The 17,447-nt window shown below is 44.8% G+C and overlaps 1 protein-coding gene across 1 annotated transcript in view; it reads right to left on the reverse strand.

Annotated features, from left to right (window-relative positions):
- The window catches only part of NR2C1 (nuclear receptor subfamily 2 group C member 1), a 37,972-nt gene extending 24,468 nt beyond the window's left edge, over positions 1 to 13,504 (reverse strand). The window contains exons 1-5 of the mRNA XM_056115698.1: positions 13,414 to 13,504; positions 4,995 to 5,068; positions 3,118 to 3,348; positions 2,521 to 2,602; positions 68 to 247 (exon numbers count right to left, since the gene is read on the reverse strand). Of these exons, the coding sequence (XP_055971673.1) occupies positions 68 to 247; positions 2,521 to 2,602; positions 3,118 to 3,348; positions 4,995 to 5,048 (547 nt within the window). The 5' untranslated portion in view covers positions 5,049 to 5,068; positions 13,414 to 13,504. The remainder of the gene's footprint in view (positions 1 to 67; positions 248 to 2,520; positions 2,603 to 3,117; positions 3,349 to 4,994; positions 5,069 to 13,413) is intronic.
- Positions 13,505 to 17,447: the final 3,943 nt, after the last annotated feature.

Here is a 17,447-nt window from a genome sequence, read left to right on the forward strand (position 1 = left end):
GCTAATTTTTAATGTAAGTTTTCCTGAATCCTTAAAAGTAGTTCTTCCCTTTAAGGTTAATACATACAGTCTTGTTTCATTCCAAAGGCAATACATCTCTGTAATCTGCAGTACTGACAACGATTTCGATGATGTTTGTTAATAATACAATCCTTTGATCCTCGGCATGAATACACTAAATTTTTTCGAATGCTTCTTTTAAAAAATCCTTTGCATCCTTCACATGTCACTGCTCCATAATGACGTCCTAGAGGGAAAACAGAAATAACATATTTTTTCATTTCTTCCCTTTAAACAATAACAAGAAATGAGATGAAATTGAGGTTTCTCAGGTTTTGACAGAAAACATTTTGGTGTTTTATTTTTTGAGGCCATACCCGGCTGTGCTCAGGGCTCACTACTAGAAGGAGTGGGCAACTGTATGGGTTGCCAGGGATCGTACCTGGATTGGCTGCATGCAAAGCAAGCACCCTACTTGCTTATGGCCTGACAGAAAATATTTGAGGAAGCTATTAAACTATAACTGATAAAATAATCAGTATGTTTTCAAATTATGTACAATAACTCTAATACCACTATGGAAATATTGAGAAAGATATCACCCAAGTCACATTACCATAAAAACTATTTTCACTTCTGATAAACTTACAAATTAGAGCTCTCTTTTATTGTAATTTTATTCTGAATATGAAATTGCTGAAAAAGAAAGTATTTGACCCATTTATAATCCCTCATTTTAGGTTCCAATTTTTAAATTTTTTCCAGCATATACCTAGTAACAGACTTAATACATTCTGGGAAAAGTTCCAGTGAAGGTTTTTGTGATGAAGTTCCTAAAACAGAGACCTTTCTATCACATCCAGGCCTTGCCAAAGTGTGGTCAATAGGGCTGAGAAACTTGTTATCACTCTCTTTAACTACCTAGAACTACTTACAAGAACGAAGATCAGGGCATTACGCGGAATTAGGATTTTTGCCAGAAATACCTTTCTACTGGAAAAACCTGTATCTGGCAGGGCAAACACCTGATGAGAGTCTCTAGTTTCCCCCACATGTTCTTCTTCTCCTCATTAAGTGAATCCCTCCTTCTATCTCCTTTAAGCACAGGCCCCCAGTTCAGTCTTCAGAACTTCAATATTCTCATTTTGCCCTGTCTGCACTACATAGATTCTTCAGACGTGCGTGATTAAATTTATTCTTTACTCCTATGAATCTGTCTGATGTCATGTTGCTTAATCACTCAGAGGAATGGAAACTATTTAAAGAAAATTAAAGAAAATCTCAAACCCTTAAACTATATTCTGTTGGCATTTGAATATATATATATATATATACACACACACACCTATAACATATATATGAATGTGTGTTTGTATATGAATATGGGTATGGACTTCAGCTAGAACTGAAACAACAGAATTCTGAGTACTACTAGTAATAAACTTGGAGAAATGACCTGTACAGCCACATAGAAATATAAAAGATAACAAAATCCTTTTCTGCCTATTAACTTTAAGTTATTCTTTATTCCTAGGATGACAAGTTAACTAATGCCATTAAGTGGAACAAATTCTTCTAAAATAATCTGACAAAAACTGGTATCAGATTCATCAGGTTTTCATAATTTACTTTCAAAAAGTGAAACTATCTTGGGCCAAGGAGATTCTAAAGAAGTTAAGGCATATGGCTGATGCCAGTTCAATCCCCATCCCACATAATGCTCTGAACATTTCTTGGTGCAGCCTTGGAGATTCCTTACTACTACTGTGGTCGTACAAGTAAACTCTGACACTGCAGGGCCCTTATACCAAACCAGTGACCTGACTGAAAACTACTAGAAGGGAGCACTACTTAGGAGGTCCCTCGCTCCAAACAAACATTTTAAGCCACTTTTGAGACTTAACTAAACTGCAGTGAAATAAAAAAAAAAAATTAAAAACAAAAACAACAACAAAAAAACTTCAGGTAAGTAAAATCCCTTTGGGAATGGACCAGAGTAATAGTACAGTGGTTAAGGTTTTTGCCTTGCATCTGAAGACTGTGTTTGATCCCCCGTATTACATACGGTCCCTTGATACCACGAATGAGCCCAGAGCACAGAACTAGGAGTTAATAAATCCTAAGTACTGTTGCATGTTGCCAATAAAAAAAAAATTAAAATTAAAACAAAAATAAAAGCTTTAAGGAGCCAGAGAGATAATACAGTGGGTAGGGTTCCTGCCTTGCATGAAGCTGAACTGGACTCTATCCCTGGCATCCTTTATGGTCCCAAAACCTTACCAGGAGTGATCCTGACCACAAAGCAAGGAGTAAGCCTTGAGTACCACCAGGTCTGGCTCAAAAAACAAAAACAAAAAAATCTTTGGGGAGAAAAAACACAGTAGTTGAATTTATTGCTACAAATGTAAAACACAAAAATACCAAGCTTCTATGGGTTTTTTTTTTTACTTCCAATGAACAACAAGGTAATATGAAGACTATGTTATTAATACAACACACAGAAATTATTTTTAATATTACCTGATGCTCTGTCTCCACATACTACACAAAGATCAAAAACCTTATTTGGTCCTTGGTCCGGAGAAGAATTATCTGTCAAGAGCTAAAGAAAACCCCACAAAACAAAACCAGAACAATTTATTATTACTTGGTAATACTCTCATTTTGTAAAAACTTAACACATATTCAGTCTCAGATTTTGTTTTCTGTTAAGTTATTCCGAAACTTTAAACTCTATTATGAATAAAAGCTAAACTTTTTCTTTATTTACATAAAATTTCAATGTTATAAGACATTATGAAAGATTAATAATTTCATGAAGAATCAATGAGGTATCTGCATAGGCTCAGTATATGAAAGCTGACACCGGGATCACAGCTAGACCGAATGCTCCCTTTGAGTACTGGTGGGAGGTTTCCACGGCACAGAGCTGGGACTAATCTCTAAAGCACTAGACAGGTCACAAAACAACTTCATTAAGCATACAAATGTTAAACATACAAATTAAGAATATCAGTATGCATCTCACCCACTAACATATGCACATATTAATGGTGGGATTTATATTTATGTCATGCATTTTAATATTTTCAAGTGAAAAGTTAAAAAATTATTTACCTGGAGGTGTTGTGCAGATAGATCAGGAGTTGTAAAAAATAACTGGTTGACGCCTGCTGCATCTGGGGTTGTGAGGAAAACCTTCCCTGGAGTGGAATCTTGTCTGGCTAGAATGACTTTGCTTGGAGTAGATCCATCGTGATTTGTTAGAATGAACTGCTTGCCTTGTGTATTATGATCAAGAGCTGTCACGATCTGGATTTTCTGGCCAGTTTGCTGCTCAGTAACAATCTAATAGAACCATATCAAATACATAATCAGTTCAACGCAATCTTCTCTAAATATTACAATTTTCTCATACTTCAAAAAAGCTAGACCCCCCCCCCCCACACACACACTTTAAACTAGCAATTCTACTTTTTAAAAACTCTATGCTACAGATGTGCACAAAATAAACAGTAAAATATTTGGGTTTCATTATTTTGATTCCTTCCTCTCTTTCTTCTTTCACCTTCCATTCAAGGGGTAGGGAACCCTTATTCAAGAGGTAGGGAACCCAAGAGACATCTGGAAATTTATAATATCATTTGTAGGTCATACAACAGAGGTAGACAGGTTGCAGGCAGTCAATGGGAAGCATACACGTGTTCATCCTGTCACATACGAGGGTCAACCCACATGATTTTGCATAACATATGGTCTGCAGGCTGGATGTTCCTTACCTGATTAAGACAAATATTCTAGGCAGTCTATTTGCTAAGCACTGTTTGTTGTAGGTCCTAGATATTATCAATAAACAAATAAAATTCCAGTTTTCGTGAAGCTTTTTAGTTTTTATGTTTTCTGTTTTGGGGCTACACTGACTCTGGCTCTGTGCTCTAGAGGCCAGGCAGAGCCAGTAACTGAACCTGGGTCTCCAGCATGCAAAGTATGATGAACTTGATCTTTCTACACTCTCTCAAGCCCAAAGCTTTTACTTCAACAAAGATAAACCAATAATAATAATAATAATAATAAGCAATATAATCAGGCAGTATGTGGCTTTTACATTACCTGAGATAGAGATCTACAGAAAAGTTTGTGAAGCAGAGGTGTTTTTTAAAAGTACCATTCTAGGGCCAGAGAGATGGTACAAGAGGTAAGGAACTTCCCTTGTACATGGCTGTGTTGCTTGTGACCCTAGTTTGAATGCTGTGCAGCACAAAGGGTTTCCTACCCCATGGTCTCTCCTGTGATCACTCCATAACACAAAGCCAGGAGTAGCCCCAGCACTGTCAGGTGTGGCCCAAACCCTGGCCCATCCCCACACATAAAACGTCATTCTAGATCAAATGTAGAGAAGTCAAGAGTAGAGGGCCAGAGAGATAGCAAAATGGATCAAGCGCTTGCCTAGAAAGCAAGTGACCCAGTTTGATGCCCAGCAACCATCTGATCCCCCAAGCCTCAAGACCCATCAGGAGTGATCCATGAGTGAAGAGCCAGGAGTAAGCCCTGAGCACAGGCAAAAAAGAAAAGAAGAAACAGACAAGTCTATTATACAGCTTTTGCACAGATAGCACTGTCCTATTTATGGGCAGAGATACCGGATGGGAAAACTGGTAATAACCAGTTGGAGGTGAAAAACTTGTATTTGGGATATTTTATAAAGGGAAAGGCAACAAGATGAGGTTGGAACACTGAAACAACTCTACAATGAATAACTTTGTAAAAAATCACGGTATCATAATAAAAAAGAAAAGGTATCGCAGATTTCACCCTCTCCAAACGTTATCTTTGATCGGGTCCCCATAATTCTCTATTACTCTTCATCAGCACATTATTTTCTGTGCTCCTACAGCATCCATACAATCTATAAAGTTTGGAGTACCTTTTTGTACCATCATAACCACATACAGCTGGTACAAAGTTTGGTGACTCAAGAATTAAGCATGACATACCTCTCCCATCTGTTGTTCAATTATTTGATGTGCAATTTCTTCTATAGTAGCCATGATCTAAATGCCAAAATGTCCTGTCAGAAATAAAAAAGATGCTTTTTACACAATACCCATTAAAACAAATTAAGAGTTTACAAGTGAAATTGTGATGATTCACTTCAAAACTAATCCAGTTTCCAGTGTCCCATATGGTTCCCGAGCCCACCAGGTGTGATACTTGAGTGCAGAACCAGCACTGCCAGGTGTGATTCAAAAGCAAAATAACAAAAAAATCCAGTTGGACTGGTTGGGATGAGAAGAATAAACAAGATAGCCATATGATCACCATTATTATACCATGGTAAAGTCTATACAGAAGGTGATAAAATTATTCTCCTCTTACAAATTTTGAGAATGTGTACTTTGGGGCATGTCTTTGAACAAACATCTCTGCATCTATTTAACACTTATATCAGTCTCAAAATATTTATAAAATGCATTCATTCAAAAGGACAGATTTCTGAAAAATTTTCACCATTGTTCTTCATTAGTGGAAATATTTTCATTAAAGTCAATTTGAATTTAACGCTACAAAGTTTCCAAACAGATCTGAAAGCCTATAAGTTAAATGGACAGACTTTCACTTTTGCTTTTTTTCTATACCAGGTTATCAAGAAGACTTGCTATAAAATCATGTGTTGTAAGAATATATTAATATCCTATTACATACGAACTGCTAAATAATTTTTATTTTAAAATGCCTCAATTAGTTGTGCTAAAGATAACATTCAATATTAGCTTAGGGTCAAAGACATGACTCTGAGGGCTGCTGGAGCACATACTTTGCTTGAAGAAGTTCTAGGCTTGATCCCTGTCACCACATGGTCTCCCTATCACCTGAGCACCACTAGGTATGGCTCAAAAATCAAAAGTAAACTAAAATTTAGCTTGAATTTTGAACTCTTACTAGACTGGAAAAGCAGAGGCCTTATCTTGGGTACAGTCAAAATAAAACTACTTCCTAGGTGTGTGCGCTCTGGATTTATCGAACCTGCCAACTTCCAACCCATTTTCTGGTTTACCTTTCCTTATGATTGAAGTTGGAGAATAGTGCCACTGATTTGTTCCTGATTTATTGCGGATTTAAACCCAGAAGTTCAGAGGTCTTTCTTCATTGCATTCACCTTTATATCCTTCAGTCCAAGCTTGTGTCCCCAACTCCCTGATGAATGTTCACACTCATTGATCCAATAACCCAGTTTAACAAATTCTTACTGGGTGCTACAGGTCAGACATTTTTCTCAGTATTAAGGCCACAAGAGAGACTATTAAAAACAAATATATCTCTTCCCTTATCAATTATATATTTTAATTGGGGATGGATATAGCACTGTGGCAGAGCTCATCAAATGCCAGAGGTCCTGGTCAATTCCATATGGCACCAAAAAAAAAAAAGAGAGAAAGAAAGAATGAAAGAAAGAAAACAGCAAAACAGACTAAACGGGCTGGAGAGTACAGTGACTAAGGAGCTTGCCCTGCACACATGTGATTTGAATTTGATCCCTGAAACCACATATGTTCCAAAGAGCCCAGGAGAGATCCCTGAGCACAAAAAAGGAATGAAGCCCTGGACATAGCCAGGTGTAGCCCAACCGCCCCCCTCCGATAAAAACAGATCAAACAAGAGAAATATACATCAAGTTAAGTAGACCAGAGAAATGTAAAACAAGTACAAGTGACACAATATGCTGGGAGGGGTGGGTGGGTCCATCCTACAATTTTACATAAGAGGCCAAAGATGGCCTTACTGAGATGACATTCTAGCAAAGATGGACAAAGATTCAGATCCAGGATGACAGCACAAAACAGCGTGCAAGCACAGGGTCACCCCTTCTGATTTTCAGCACAGCCTAGCCTCCTGAGCAACACTGGGTGTAACCCTGGTGGCCTCAAGCACTGTTGGGGAAGTTTTCCCCAAAGAACAAAATCTGTGAAAAATATTTGTTTAAATCATGTGTAAGAAAGATGCATCTTGCACTTATTTGTAAAAATGATCATCTCTGGTGCTTGAAAGATAGTACAGTGGGTAGGGCGCTTTCCTTGTATGCAGGCCAATTCAGGTTCGATCATCACCATAGCACCAGGACTAATTCCTGAGCACCACCATGTGTGACCCCAAAACAACAACAAAAATCATCTCTGACAGTGGCTAAGGAAAAAGTGTAGAAATTTTCAGTGAACTCCCCCTCCCGAGCGATAGCACAGTGGTAGGACGTTTGCCTTGCACGTAGCCAACATGGCCAACCCGAGTTCGATTCCTCCGCCCCTCTCGGAGAGCCCGGCAAGCTATCGAGAGTATCTTGCCCACACAGCAGAGCCTGGCAAGCTCCCCGTGACGTATTCGATATGCCAGACACAGTAACAACAAAGTCTCCAATGGAGACGTTACTGGGCCCGCTCGAGCAAATCGATGAACAACGGGAGGGCCTTTACCTTTACCTTTATTTAACTGTTTAACAGTACTCGGATCTAAACTCATTAAGCAGTTCCTAAATCTTATAAGGGATCTATCTTACTGAACAAAAGAAAGATGGGGCTGGGTTTAAGCATAAAGGTTAAGTGATGCCAGGCTTTGTATCTAGTTTGCACCTCAGCAAAGACTCTCTGGGTACTGCTGGTGTGGCCCTGCAGATTTCAATCCTCAGGTCCTAGTACTGAACTTACTATACTACAGAGAGTGGCCCCAGAGTACTCTAAGCTTAGAAAGCCCCCCTACTTCAAAAACGAGGGGTGGGGGGAAATTTGTGTCCCCTGGAGCTTATATTTTAGTTGTTACTGTGTTGTTACTGTGTCTGGCATATCGAATACTCTCGGTAGCTTGCCGGGCTCTCCGAGAGGGGCGGAGGAATCGAACTCGGGTCGGCCATGTTGGCCGCTTGTAAGGCAAACGCCCTACCCGCTGTGCTATATTACCATGATGGAAAGAGAAAAATACAGGGGTTAATGAAACTGCTCTGCACACAGCCAAGGCCTCCACACTGAATATAGTTCCCAGAGCACTGCCAGGAGTCATTCCTGAACAGAGCTAGGAGTAATGTGACTTATGTCAAATGTGGCTCCAAACCTCCCCCTTCACATACAAACTACCACGTATCAAACACTATAAAGCAAATAGGAATGATAAAAACAAGAAGCTTATGCCAACAACAATGCCCGAGTCCTTAAGTCAATAAATAAATTTTAATCCCATTTCTACACAAAATAAAGTCCAGTTTGCCCCTAAATAAAAAATATGAACTCAACAAAACCTACTTCAAAAAGTCGCTATAAAAATTCAAGATGGGGGGTTAGAGCGACAGTACAGTGAGTAGGGCATTTGCCTTGCAGGCGGTTGACCTGGGTTGATTCCCAGCATCCCATATGGTCCCCTGAGCACTGCCAGGAGTGATTCCTGACTGCAAAGCCCCGAGTGACCCCTGAGCATCACTGGTGTGATCCAAAGAGGAAAAAAAAAATTCAAGATGGAATTGCTTTCTCAAGAGCACTGAACACATCTTTGCTTGCTTTCTCCACCAATCTAAAGAAGTCAATTTTCTCTCCTTTCTCTTCCCTCATGTCTTTTTAAGAAAATTTCACTCAATAAAAAACTATTTTAAGGAAAAAAAAAATCAGGGCTGAAGCAATACCACAGCAGGTAGAGTGTTTGCCTTGCATGCAGCAGACCTGGGTTTTATTCCCAGCATCCCATATGGTCCCCTGAGCACTGCCAGGAGTTATTCCTGAGTGCAAAGCGAGGAGTAACCTCTGTGCATTGCCGGGTGTGACCCAAAACAGGAGCTGGAGAGATACTCCTCCTACATGCAGCATGCCAGAATCTGATCCCCAAATCACATATCGTCTGAGAACTCTCAGGAGTGACCTGAGCACTGCTGGGTGTGGCCCCAAACAAAAAAAAATTAAGGAGAGGGGTTGGAGAGATAAGGCAGTTGATATGGAATTTGCCTTACATACAGGATTTGACCTCACCAGCACTATGGCTCCTCAAGCACCACCAGAAGTGACTTTTGAGCAGAGCTGAGTGTGTCCCAAAATTAAAACAACAACAACAAACAAGGCTGACCTGGGTTCAATTCCAGGCATCCCATATGGTCCCCCAAGCACCACCATGAGTAATTTCTGAGTGCAGAAACAGGAGTAACCCTCCAGCAATGCTGGGTGTGACCCAGAAAGTCAATAAACACACACACACACACACACACTCATATACATATACATGTGTGTATATATATTATATATATAATATATATATGGTGTTTCCTGAAAGCCAGATGAAAAAAGAGCTCAAGAAATGAACAAGAGGAACTCAGGAACCCAGGAAAACTGACATACTGAACAAGGAGGTTATGAGAAAAGCTTACAGAATAAGTGCTTTCACCATCAATGAAAGTGCTTTTACCATTTTTTTCTTTCACCAGAAAGGGGAAAAAAAAAGGATTCTGTTCAGGTTGAATCAATACTATAGTATATTACAGTGGGTAGGCACTTGCTCTGTGTATGGCTGAGCAGGGTTCAATCCCAGACACCTTATAAGGTCCCCGAGCACTTCCAGGAGCAATTCTTAAGCAGTCAGAGCACTGAGCTCTGCTGGGTGTGGCCCCAAAACAAAAAAATAGAAAAGAACTTCATAGAGTTAATTAACACATATAGGATATGAGAACAGCGCAGAGTCTCCTGCCCCTGTGCCTGGCTGTCCTCACCAGGGCCCCTTGGAGGGGGTGGCTTGAGTTTCCCTCCCGGCCCCGAACAGAGCTCCGGCAGCTGAAGACCTCCAGAACCAGCCACCACCATGCTGAGACCACTCTCCACACGCATGAAGGTACCGGCAGAGGAACAAAGGCATGCGGGTCCCGGAGCTGAGATCTCCAAGCCTGCTCTGATCAGGGCTGAGCATCCTCCACCCAGATCTTCCATCTTCCAGTAGGCAGGGGTCACACCCACCATCTGACCCCCAGCGCCCTGTAATCCCATCAACAGCCAAGACCCAGAGACTATAAAACCCAACTCCCGGAAGCGCGCGGCCGCATGACATCTTATTATCTCATTCTTCTTACTTTGGACAACCTGGCAGGTTACCAAATGTTACCTGCCCACACGGCAGAGTATGGCAAACTCCCCGTGTCGTACCCAATATGCCAAATACCAGTATCGATGAGGGTCTCATTCTCCTAATCCTGAAAGAGCCTTGAATATGGCACTTTTTTAAAATCTCAGGGATAGGATGAATAGACGTTACTGGAGCCTGCTCGAGGCAATCGACAAACAGGATGATCGTGATCGTGATAGGATATGCAGTCACATATTTTATCTTCTCATGCCTCTCACCTCCGTTCTCCATTTTCCCACAGAAAGCAGCCTGATGGCCAGTGGTATCACCCATCTCTCATTCAGAGTCAACATTTTTGGAGTTTGGGGGGTACCCCCAGTGGTGCTAAGGAATCACTCCAGGTGCTGCTAAAGCTGCTCCAGTTAACTGTGCCAAGGTCAAAGCAGGGGCAAGGATGTACCCCTCTACACCATCTCTCCAATCCGTCAAAATTTCAAATCTGTGCTCTAAAAATCATATTTAGATAGTTTATTTTCATTTCCCAAATCTACTGTGGATAAAGGGCTCGCCTTCCAAGTGGTCAACTCAGGTTCACTCCCTGTCACTATATATGGTCTGGGTCACAAGTCCGGCCAGGAGTGATCCTTGAGTGCAGTCAGGAGTAACCCCGAGAAGGGTATCCCTGCCCCGCCCCCCCTTCAAAATCCACTCTCCCCTCCATTCTTTCCTCAATCCCACCAAATGAATGACTATAGGTTGTGTGTCACGGTCCTCCCGTTGTTCATCGATTTGCTCGAGCGGGCCCAGTAACATCTCCATTGTGAGACTTGTTACTGTTTGGCACATAGAATACGTGACATGTAGCTTGCCAGGCTCTCTGAGAGGGGCAGTGGAATCAAACTCGGGTCAGCCATGTTGGCCGCTTGTAAGGCAAACGCCCTGCCGCTGTGCTATCGCTCCAGGTTGTGGTTATTCAAAGCAAAATCTTGCAGATTTTATGAGTTATTTATGGATAGGAAATATAAACCTCTAGGTCAGAAGAAAAAAATTTTTGAACGGTATGTTAGATGTAAGGGTTAAGAAGTCTCGGGAGAGTATTATGCTAAAAGTCACTCAGGGAGAAAGATTTAAAATGATCCCTCAAGGTACCTGAGAGAGTACACCAGGTAGGGTGCTTGCCTTACACATGGTGGACCTGGGTTCAGCCCTCCCAACACCCCACATGGTCCACTGAGCACTGCCAGAGTAATTTTCAGCGCAGAGCCAGGAGTAGGCCCTGAGCACAGCCAGGTGGGCCTGCCTCCCTCACAAAACACCCACCACCACCAATTTATCCCTCCGGGAAATAAACAGTAGTAGGGGAACAACAAGTGGCTAAAGGCAACAGGAATGAAGAATAAGAGGACTGGTCCTCAGAAGGCAGGAAACTGGGGGCAGGGGAATAGAAACAGGAAAGAGAACAATGGTGAAGGGAAGAGGTCAACCAGGAGGAAAGGGCGCTGAAAGCTGGTAAGGTGTCAGGCATGAATTCCTATCTGTAACAGTACGAAAGCCCCAGTATCTGATATAGATTTTAAAATGCCCCGTTCTAGAGCATGGTTGGCGGCGGGAGGGAGGAAAGTGGGGACAAGACACATTGGTAGAAGGAAGTGGATACCGGTGAAAGGGATCAGTGTTGGAATGATGTCTGCAACCCAATCATGAGCATCTTCTTAACCCACGGGGGCTAAGTAAAATCTAAAATAATGCATCTTAAAAAGAAGAGTTCTCACGAAGACTTTATTTCAAATTCGATACTGAGTCAAGGAAAACATTCCTGTGAGGTTTATTGAGAAGAAAAAAAGAAAGGACAACCACCGCCCCACCCCACCCCCGCCCCTTCCAGAGAGGGCTGGTTAAAAAGCCTGAAAAAGAATGACTTCGAGGGCTTCCCCTCACAAGGAAAACAGAAATCCATGACGATCCACAATAAGGCAGGGCGCGATGCCACGACTGAAGAGACTGTGCGTTTCCTGTATGTGGACTTTACTATCCCCTTCTCTGGGGTGAGCAGAATCCTCTTTCCAATCAGCCAGCCTAACTTGGAAAACGATTCTCATGCAACCCTAGCGAGACCCGCCAACCACAGGAACCGGGGGGTGGGGGGTGGTGGTGGGGGGGGTGGTGGTGGTGGTCTCAAGACCTCCAAATCCAAGCCCCGTTACTGCGTCCAGAAGCACTGTAGCAGTGTCCTCCCATTGTTCATTGATTTGCTGGAGGGGGCCCAGTAACGTCTCCATCGTGAGACTTTGTTGTTACTGTGTTTGGCATATCAAATACGTCACGGGGAGCTTGCCAGGCTCTGCCGTGTGGGCGAGATACTCTCGGTAGCTTGCCGGGCTCTCCGAGAGGGACGGAGGAATCGAACCCGAGTCGGCCGGGCCGGCCGCGTGCAAGGCAAAAATGCCCTACCGCTGTGCCATCGCTGCGCCTAACGGATAAAGCGTCCAGAAGCACGCCCCCCAATCCCCAGAGGCCTCGTTTCCCGTTGTTTTTTTTTTTTTTTGCTTCCCCAGATCCAAGTGCTCGCGGGACTGAGGCACTCGGTGGCGGTTCTGAGGGAAACCGGCCACGCTGGTGACCCCTAAACCGCTATCTCACAGGCACGGGAAGCCGCAGTCGGTTTAACAAAAGAGCTGCCGGGAGCCCGGCCGTGCCCGGGGCCGGCCCTCAGCTTTCCAAGCTCCCCGAGGCGGCGGCGGCGGCGGCTCCGGCTCCGCTTGCCCTGCACGCGCTGAGGGCGTGATGGCGCCCGGCCCGGCCTGCCCCATCCCGTCCGGTTCCGCGGACGCACGCGAAGCGCCCAGTGGCCCGGAGGGACGCGGTTCGGCCCCCGACTCGCCGAAGGGCCCCATCCCGCCAGCCGGCCCGCGGCTCCGGGAGGCGGGGAAGCGGCCGCGGCGCCGTCGCCGCTGAGACGGAAGCTTTTCCTGTAGGTGAAAGGTCAGAGGCGCCGCGGGAGAGGCGGCAGCCAGCGAGCGCCGCGCGGCGCCTCAACTGCCTCCCGCACGCTCGCCGAGCTCCGCTCCGCTCCGCGCACCCGGGCTCCGGCCTCGCAGCCCTGCGGGACCCTCCCACGCGCGCGGGTCGCGCCGCTCCGGCCACCTCAAGCGCGCGGCCGGCCCGCCCCGAGCCGCCCGGGGTCGCCGCGCCGGGCCGTGTGCGCCGGGGCCCGCAAGGCCGTGCCGGCGAACGCCTGAGGAGCCGGGGCGCGTCCGTTGGCAGTTGGGGCGTACGGACCCCCGACGCCCCCCGCCCCGGCCGTGCCCGCCTCCCGCCCCGCGCCACACTTCTTACCGGCGCTGCTCCGCCGCGCTGCGAGCCGTAGAGCTGACCGTCCCCTGCGGCGGCGGCCGCGGCGGGGAAGGGGAAAGGGCGGCGGGAGGGGGGGGTCTCCCGAGGGGGGAGACAGGTTGGAGAAAACTAAAGTCGGGGTACGGGGGGCGCCCCGCAATGGAAAGTGCGGGGGGGAGGGAGCTTTCTGGGTTTGTGTATTTGGGGGGTCAGAGTTCGTGACCCCTTCCTCGGATCTGCGGTGCGTGCTCCCGGCCGCGCCTGCGCACTTGTGGCCTGAAGCCGGCCAGAGAGGCCGTGACGTTCCCTGGGGTGGAGAGCGGAGAATCTCGCCTGCACGGAAGTCGACAGCCCCCTGTCGGCCTGGAGGGAAGCGGCGCCCGCCGGAGCCGGCCCAGGCTCTATAGAGCCTCCTCCAGTTGACCAAATGCTGCCAGGTTTTGGCGACCTAATTTTCCACGTGGTAATAACTAGATAGAGTAATTTAGGCTCTTGGACCGGAGCAATAGCACAGCGGGGAGGGCGTTTGCCTTGCACGCAGCCTGGGTTCGATCCCTCGCATCCCATGTGGTCCCTCAAGCACCACCAAGGAGTGTGAGTAGAACCAGGAGTGATCCCTGAGGATTGCTGTGTGTGCCTCCCCCACCCCCCAAAAAGAAAGTAACTTAGGTTTCGGTGTGGATTTAAAGGTTTATTGGAGCGATAGCAAGGGCTGGAGCGATAGCACAGCGGTAGGGCATTTGCCTTACAAGCGGCCAACATGGCCGACCTGAGTTCGATTCCTCCGCCCCTCTCCCGGCAAGCTACCGAGAGTATTCGATATGCCAAACACAGTAACAACAAAGTCTCCAATGGAGACGTTACTGGGCCCACTCGAGCAAATCGAGGATCAACGGGAGGGCCTTTACCTTACCTTGCCCTTATTGGAATAACAGTGTGTAAACCCACATTCCACTGTACTGCACTGTCCTCCTATTGTTCATCGATTTGCTAGAGTGGGCACCAGCAACGTCTCCATTGTGAGATTTGTTACTGTTTGGCATATTGAGATTTGTTACTGTGTTTGGCATATCGAATACATCAAGGGTAGCTTGCCAGGCTTTGCTCTGCGGCAAGATACTTTCAGTACCTTGCTGGGCCCTCCGAGAGGGGCAGAGGAATCGAATCCTGGTCTGCCAGGTCAGCCTGAGCGCAATGCAAATGCCCTACCCGCTGTGCTATCGCTCCAGCCACATTAGAGAATTAAAATTCCTTTAATTGGGGTGAAATGCCTTAACTAGATAATAGTTAAGGTACAGCCTCCTTTGTCCTGAGCCTCCTTCTCAGCTCCAGGGAGTAAACTGGTAAAATGGAGTAGAGCAAGCAAGGCTGTGATCACTTAGAACTCAAGATCCCCAAATTCTGATCTTGGCCAACTCTGGCTGAGCAGGCATTCCAATGCTGAGGGTCATTAGTGGTGACAGAAAGGAGGGCCACGTTAAATCAGTGTCCCCTCAACTCTTGGGGCACTGAGAGGTAGCAGGAAGAACTCTGTCAAGAACTACCTATTTTGGATATAAGGGAAAATGTCCTTAAGTTCCCTTAGTGTTCTAGAAAAGCAGTCAGATTTAGGCCAGAAAGCCAAGTCAGTGGAAACAAATTGTGCCCTAAGAAAGAGAATCTGACTGTCATTTTCCTCTGGAACTAGGCAGCTGACCCTGACAGAAGGATATGTGCTTTATAACTTCATTTCTAGAAGTCTCTCCATTTTAGGATTACTTGTGGGGGGAGGGGGATGCGGGGGACACGATGAGGCAGTCTCTCCTGTCACCACTCATATCCTTAAATTGGTCCTAGAGATGTAAGCTAATAAAGTATACAGAATCCAAAGGGGAAAAGGCACTCAGACTCTTTCTCTGTCCTCGGACATAGTATGCATGTCCAAGGCAATGCTTGTGGTTACCTCTTACCATCCAGTTCACTTAAAATTATGATAAACCCCCTTACTGAAACTTGGAAGTACTTACACACAGCCAATCTCCAGAACCACATATGATCGCCTGAGCCCTGACAGGAGTGGAGGAATGGTTCTGAGCATAGTGCAAGGAATGGTCCCCGAGTGCCACTGGGTGTGACCCCAAACCCAAACAAAATTTGTGAACTTCTTGGTTGGTGAGAAGAATTTTCTCTTAAGGATTAAGAGAAAATCTGTTTTTCTGTGTCAGGAAAACAGTTCAGTGAGGATCATCTTTAAATCTGAGACTCAAAGTAATGGGTGAGCTCTGCCACCAGCAGGTGTGGCCCAAGAACTAAAGAAAATTAAGACCAGTACACCAAATGTAGATACAACAAATTTATTTTGTATAAATATCATACATATAAACATTTTTACAATGCTAATATTTATAAAGGATCTATATGGACAATAAGATACAACCTATTACCACTTGTAGTAAAAAAGTGCTCCTAGAAATACATTGTAAGTAATTGAAAATAGTACTTCAAGATTGATTCTTAACATGCTATGACCAACTCACAAGAAAGTCACTCTTTATCCCTGCCTCCTCACCCTCCATAAGAGAATTTGATATTGAAGCCTTTTAAAATATCCTATCTTTTAGTAAAAATGATTTTTCTTAAAAGGGAAATAGGATTTTCATTTAAAATAATGTCGAAAGTGACACAAGAGCTGGAGAGAGTACAGTGGGTAGGTGCTCGCCTTATATGCGGTGGACCCAGATTTGATCCTTGACACCAAACATGGTCCCCCAAGGCCAACCAGGAGTGATCCCTGAGCATAGAGCCAGGAGTAAGGGCTAAGCATCCTTGGATATGGAGGCACTGAAAAAAAAATTAAAAGGGACCGATAGAAAGTAACAATCACACAAATACTGAGTGTTCTCTATTTGCTGGGCACTCTGCCCAATGCAAGGAGGGCAGCCCCCAAGAACAAGAGAGAGTTGTTCTCAAGGCTAGAAAGTTGATAAGCACCATAGAAAGGATAGCACCATAAAACATTTTCTTCAGGAGTTAGTAGCTATCTACTACTATGGGAAGCCTATGGGAAGAAGAATCTAGATCTGTTGTAGAGACATACAGGAGAGAAAAACCTAGGATTTACTGTATCACAGAGATGTCTTGGATTAAACAGGCAGAAATAGGTGTGTGTCTGGCGGGTTGGAGATGGGGAAAGAAGTTGTATGAACAGAACAAGACTAGGCTGTGGTCAGTTTAGGGTGTTACCCAAAGAAAAAGTGTTCCATGCCAGACCACATGGAAAAGTGTTCCATGCTAGGTCATGAGGAAGCTTCCAAAGAACAGGAATGAAATTAGAGCTAAGCTTTAGAGCCAGGTCAGGCAGTGCTTACAATGGAGCCCTGCACAGAATGCACTAGATTTAGAAACACCTTCCTCCATTCACCAGAAGGTAAGGGGGAGACTTAAACCAGGGCCTATACATAACAATGGCAAGAGAAAAAGGATACAAGAACAACTGGTGACTGGGCTGGAGCACAGAGAGAAGGTAGGGCAGCTGCCTTGCACGCAGCCAACACAGGTTCGATTCCAATTCCGAACATCCCATATGGTCTCCCGAGCACCGCCAGGAGTAATTCCTGAGAGCCAGGAGTAGCCCCTGTGCATTCATTGCCAGGTGTGACCCAAAAAGAAAAACAAACAAACAAAATAAACAACAAAAACAAACAAAAAAACCCCAACTGGTGAATTTAGTTGAGCCATGGGATCAAATTCTGGTGACTGGAAAAGTATTTTTTTCCTTACAGAAGAATATAAACAGTTTTGAAAGAAATGAAAGTGAGTGAAGTTTGTATGCAAAGTTGAAAATGCTTAGGGAGGACTGGAGCAATAGGACAGCAAGTAGGGCAGGGCATCTGCTTTGGCAGGATACCCAGGTTCAGTTCCTGGCACCACATATACATATGGTCCTTGAGCCCACCAGGAGTGATCCCCGAGGGCAGAGATAAGAGTAAGTAAGCGCAGAGCACCATGGTGTGAACCCCATCTAAAAAAAATTAAAAATAAAATGCCTAAGGAAAGTT

This window comes from Sorex fumeus, unplaced genomic scaffold (genome assembly GCF_029834395.1).
Source record: "Sorex fumeus unplaced genomic scaffold, SorFum_2.1 ptg000003l, whole genome shotgun sequence".
Taxonomy (NCBI): Eukaryota; Metazoa; Chordata; class Mammalia; order Eulipotyphla; family Soricidae; genus Sorex; species Sorex fumeus.